At 42.3% G+C, this 6256-nt stretch overlaps 1 protein-coding gene across 1 annotated transcript; it reads left to right on the plus strand.

The window, feature by feature from the left end:
* Window positions 1–18: 18 nt before the first annotated feature.
* LOC114359315 (uncharacterized) lies at window positions 19–1523 on the plus strand (the record flags this gene model as incomplete). The annotated part of the gene is made up of 1 exon (XM_028313644.1): window positions 19–1523. A coding segment is annotated over one exon (1404 nt), but the record flags the coding sequence as incomplete, so codon positions are not given.
* Window positions 1524–6256: the final 4733 nt, after the last annotated feature.

Raw genomic sequence — 6256 nt, forward strand, 5'->3', positions numbered from 1 at the left:
CCGTCTCCTGCCAGAAAATTACACGCAAAGTTACACGCCGACGTATCCGAGCAGAGTCGACTAGGCGTTATAATTGAAGTACCGTTTCTGCAGCAAGCCGAGTCGCTCTGGGTGCAAGCTGTGCAAGAAGAGATGTTTCACGAAGAGATTGAAGCACTCCGTAACGGCCAGCATCTTCCGACGAACAGCAGACTAGATCATCGTACTAAATTCACGTTCACCGACGAAAAAATACGTGTCGCATCGAGAATAGCCGCTGCGAACGACATAACGCTAGAACAGAGAGAACCGGCAGTTTTAGACGGCAATCACCGATATACGAAGCTGTATCTAGCATGGATACATGAACAATTAGCACACGCGGGGATCGAAACCACAGTTAATGAAGCCCGCCAGCACTATTACATAGTGAGATTACGTCCGATTACACGCACTATCGTGAAACAGTGTCAGCAATGCCGCCTAAGAAGAGCTATACCGACCGAACCTCCGACTGGTAACCATCCGAGGAGCCGACTTGCTCATCATCAACGGCCGTTTACATTCACAGGGGTCGATTATTTCGGCCCACTCTCAGTAACCGTAGGCCGTCATCATGAAAAAAGATATGTAGCTCTCTTTACATGTCTCACTACGCGCGCCGTGCACTTAGAATTGGCAGCTGACCTAACCGCAGACGCAGCAATTATGGCTCTGAGGCGTATGATCGCACGCCGCGGAGCGCCTACCGAAATATACTCCGACAACGGGACGAACTTTCACGGTGCCGACCGGGAGCTCCGTGAAGCCGTCAAGAACGAAGCTACGAAGCGATCAATCACTTGGAGGTATATACCACCAGGTGCACCGTTCATGGGGGGTGCATGGGAACGCCTTGTGCGCTCAGTGAAGAACGCCCTCTACCGTATACTACACGAACAGCACCCGCGCGAAGATGTGTTGCGAACATTACTATGTGAAGCCGAGTACATAGTTAACAGCCGTCCGCTAACTCATGTTTCTACGTCACCTGAAGACGATGAAGCTCTTACCCCGAACCATTTTTTAATCGGTGGTTCAGGCCGAGTACAGACACCGGGAACATTTACCAAATCCGACACCGTGAGCAAGCAACAGTGGCGCCGCGCTCAACTACTCGCAGATCAGTTCTGGGCAAGATGGTTACGTGAATACCTACCAGAACTCCAACACCGGCGGGAGCCCCATGGCCGGGGAGCTCCTTTGAAAGTAGACGACTTAGTATTAGTCGTCGACCCCAACTTACCTCGCAATACTTGGCCCCGAGGGAAAGTCATCGCAACGTATCCGGGACGAGACGGAATCGTCCGCACCGCAGACATCATGACACAAGGAGGTGTCATGCGCAGACCTACGAAGAGGCTCGTCATCCTACCTACCGAAAAGGGGGTGACAGAACAGTAGTCAGTCGTCGTGTTAGCGATTTGGATGCAGCGACGACACGAGTGCGCCGCTGCACGGCGGGAGTATGTTCACGACGACTACGAAATCTTCCTACAGAACCCTAAAAAAAGTAGGCGAGCTGGAGCGGTATATAAACCGGCCGCCGGACCGATCCGTCATCAGTTTTACTCAAGACAGTTCTCCGAACAGATCAAGAGTGAACCTCCTCCGACCGAAGAGCTACAGGAAGACTTCTCACCGCGATAGAAGAATAGTGATCATAGTGACGACTTCAGCATCAGAACCGGACACCGTTATTGCTTCGTGACTTCGGATACGTTTCACCGCGCACCGTATCGACGCCGTCCTTCGACAAAGACGAGTCAACGATCCACCCACCGAACTTCAGTGTGCAACGACTGGAGATACCGTCTACCGGAGTGCCACCGTATACAGTCCACAGTCTACAGTCCACCGCATCATCGTTTTACCGCGTCCGTCGACAGCCCACTCCGTGTACCTACTCCGCTACGATTACCCGGTCTTCGTAACCGTTCCGTATATTTTATTGACCGGATAAATAAACAGTCCTGCACACATTAACTATTGCATTCGACGAAGATTAGAAATACGAACAACATCGCACCGAGAATGAGTCATCAAGTACGCTTCACCACAACATAGTAAGCGTTTTCGAAACACAATGTCGAAAAGTTAGGTTTGCACGTTCAGTCAAGTTTCAACAGAGTAACATACTAATCAAGACTTATTGATGTACAGACGCTGGAATATGAAATTATGCAATGTAAAAACATCTATCATCAGTCTTTTTTATGCATAACAAGGCAGGTATTTGACCGCAATCGCACCCAGTGCCGGATTAAGCCAGCGCGGGGCCTGTAGCAAATTTCTATCAAGGGGCCCTTGGTTTGCTTTAGGTTGTCAAGTTTAGGGTATTAAATAAAACGGCACTCCGGTTTTTGATCCACGTTACTGAAAATGTCTTCCAAAACTTGCTTAATAGTGACAAAACCACAAAACAGTAAAAGTGCTTTCGTAGCATCAGCTCGGGCTGACCACCTAGTGTCCGATAACCGTTTTAAAATCGGAATTTTTGAGGTAGAATCTTTAAGTGCGTTCGTAAGACGACCCCATCGATAGGTAGACACGGAAAAAAATGTATACCTATTATAGCGGTTTTCAATGAAATCGAAGAAAAGTAATGCTTCTGTACAGCAGTCTGCAGCGTACTTAGCAACCAAATTTAATGAGTGTGCAAGACAGGGAATATATTCGGCGTACTTATTTATTTCCTTAATTCGGGCTTGTAAGCCAATGTATTTCCCACTCATGTTACTGGCATTATCCCACGACAATCTTTGATATCAATGCCAGTCTCACTTAAGAAATCTAGTAAACTTTAAGCGAGTTGTTCAGCAGTATGACCTTCCATGTCCAAGAACTTAACAAATTCTACTGGTCCAGATGGCAGAAGCAGAACATAGCGCACTATCAGAGTCAGCTGGTCTACATGCGATATATCTGGAGTAGAATCCAATGAAACTGAGTAGTATTTGCATCTCTTAATTCCGCAAATAATTTGATCCAATAGGCTTGATGCAATTAGATGAATTAAGTCCTCACAGCTTGTTTTTGATAAATATGACGTACCTACACACGGCCACACTATTAACTATATATGTCCGTTTTTGCTCTCGCTCTAATCAAATGGTGATTCTTTGCGATAGAACGAGATGACATGACTGGCAATGGGCAGTTAACACTGTTGCCGATAGTACGTCCCTTTTCTTTATTAGCATAATTATTTTTTTTTTTTTATTATTTTTAGGGTTCCGTAGCCAAAATGGCAAAAACGGAACCCTTATAGTTTCGTCATGTCCGTCTGTCCGTCTGTCCGTCTGTCCGTCTGTCCGTCTGTCCGTCTGTCCGTCTGTCTAATCCGTTAATCGTTAATTAACGAAGTTAACATTTCTATTAACGGATTAACTTTTAAGTTAACTTTAAAAAATGTTAACGGACTCGTTAACTTCCGTTAAATTATCCTAAGTCCGTTAATCGTTAATCCAGTACCTACTATTTACCAAAAAGATATAGCAGGCACGCTGAAAAACGCGTTCTGGCAAGTACGTTCGGGCTTCCAGAACTTCTAGAACCCAAAACAACAGTTTAACGACACTACTTGTTTGTAAATATGTGTGGGACAACTCTTGCAACTGAATTTAAGACCAGTTTTCCTGAACCGATTGAGCTGAAATTTGGTATACTTATGTAAGTACGATGACAATGCAATGTTATGGTACCATTGAGCTGGTCTGATGATGGCGTCATGAGGTGGCCACAGGCCATAGGAACTCCTAAATGAAACTGCGGCATCGCATCGAATTTGGGTTCGTTGGATTTGTCTTTTCGAGCACTTTGGTACTAGATGATGTCCAGGGTCCTGATGATGGAGTCAGGAGGTGGCCATAGGAATTCCTAAACGAAACGGTGGAAACTTATCGAGTTTGGGTTTGCTGGTTTTGTTTTTTCGAGCACTTTAGTGCTAAATTGTATTGTAATTGAACCAAGGCTCTGAGATTGAGATACTACAGGATGGCCCAGAAGAAAGTTCACTTTTGAAATTTCAAGGAAACGAAAACTGTAAATTTTTATAGAACTTTTGCTATTGCACTTTAAAGGAAATTTAATGCAATTTATTATTAAATTTCACTTTATTTAATAACACCGTCCAGGAGATTTCCTCGACTCTTACAACATTCGATCAACATACATCAAAATCTTGAAATGCGTTCGTTAGAATTACCTCGAAACCTATTTTCAATTTTTTGCCGAATGCTCAGCTTCAGTTGCTGCGTGGTTGTTGGATTATAAAAGTACACTATTCTTAATGTAACACCACAAAAAATAATTTTCTGGAATGAGATCAGGGCTTCCTGGGGGCCAGGAGATGTCACCCCTGCTTGAAATTATTTTTTTGTGGGAACATGTCTTTACCATCTAAATTCTCTCATTTGAAGTGTGACACGTAGCCCCATCTTGATGAAACCAAGTGCTCCGGTCACAGCCTTGCGAATCTTGCAGTTTTGAAATCAAAAAGCTTTTCAGCCTACCAGTATAGCGCTCTCAAAAATTAATCATCCTTTCAATGCAACAAACCAATTAAGCAGGGGTGAAATCTCACTGCCTCTAAGAAGCGCTAATCTCATTCCAGCAGACTTCTTTTTGTGGGGTTACCTTATGAGCAAAGTATACTCTAATAATCCAAACACTCTGCAGCATTCATCCATCCTGAATCCATTTCGAGGTAACTCTTAACAAAAGTTTTCTAAAATTTTGATGTATGTTGACCGAATGTTGTAAACGTCAAGGGAATCACATGTACGATCAAAATTATAAAAGAAAGTAAATTTTAAAATAAATTGCACCAAATTTCTTTTAAATTGCAATAGTTAAAGTTCTACAAAAATGAACAGTTTTCGATTCCTTTAATTTTCAAAAGTTAATTTTCTTCTGGGCCACCCTGTACTAAAAAGTGTTTTAAAGTTTTTTAAAAACAAGCTTTTATTCTGAAATACAGTTGTACTAAAACGAAAAAAAAATAATTGTAATTTGCAAGGTTCTAATAATTTCGAAAGCTTGTAGCGCAAACATAAAAAAGGAATAAATTCCATGCGCGATACTACAAGCTTTCGAAATTTTTTGTACCTTGCATACAATTTTTTTTTTCGTTTTATTATCATGTGTTAACGGATTAACGATTAACGTTAACTTGCGTTAAATCTTGCGAAATGTAACGTTTTAACGTTTAACGAAGTTAATTTTTTTATTAACGGTTTAACGATTAACGAAGTTAACTATTTGATTAACGGTGCCCAGCTATGCTATTAATTCTAGAAAGCCTAAATAATTTCCATTGTGAGGTGAACCAACAATTTCGTCACTACCCCGAAGCGCAAGCCCTCGTTCTGCAAGATAATAATATTTTACGCTCCTATCCACAGATGAGACAGGCTCCTATCTAAATTAATATTTTTTTATTTCGGTCAGACAGGGGCGTTGGAGCGCGGGGCCCCCAAATTCGCGGGGCCCGTAGCATTTGCTACTCTTGCTACGTGGCTAATCCGGCACTGATCGCACCTGGAAGTGAGATGCAGTCTAGGATGGTACATAAAATATCTGCCCTGCAAGTGCCTATTTTTACTCCTGCCTTGAAAAGGCCCGGTTTGAAGTGTTCGGGAGGGTAGCGCATTTTCTTACATAACTTTTCAATTCCTATCATTGGAGGTCCGAAAATATTTCTCATACAATTTGATACCATAATGATCATTCTTCATAAAAAATTTAAAACCTAAATATTTAAAAACATAATCATTGATATTCATAATATCACTAATCATACACTTAGTTTTTACTAATATTTGTTTTCATATATTTTTCTATACTAATGATCGAAACTCATAATCATTCGAATAAATAACTATAATATTCATAAATATGATGTATCCTAATATTTGTTTTCATAAATTTATTACTCATAAGTGTATTTATCCATATTATTGAAAATCATGATGTCTATATTCGTATTAAATCGTATTTTAACATTAAATTAATTTGAAATGGTCCAAAATAGGCAATATTTTGTGCCACAAAACTAACGTGACAGAAACGAATCGCTGCAAAACCGACTCCACGTAGTCTTGTCTGCCCTACCCCTAGAGTGTAATTTAAAAGCCGGAGGCGCGGAGGGAGGGCAGCCCTCGCCCGCTGTAACGAGGCTCAGGCGCCCGGGTGAGCTGGAGCGGCTGAGGCTGGTCGCCGAGGCGCCGAAGGCGCC

This window comes from Ostrinia furnacalis, unplaced genomic scaffold, assembly GCF_004193835.3.
Source record: "Ostrinia furnacalis isolate ACB-3 unplaced genomic scaffold, ASM419383v2 OfSCF4311, whole genome shotgun sequence".
NCBI classification, from domain to species: domain Eukaryota; kingdom Metazoa; phylum Arthropoda; class Insecta; order Lepidoptera; family Crambidae; genus Ostrinia; species Ostrinia furnacalis.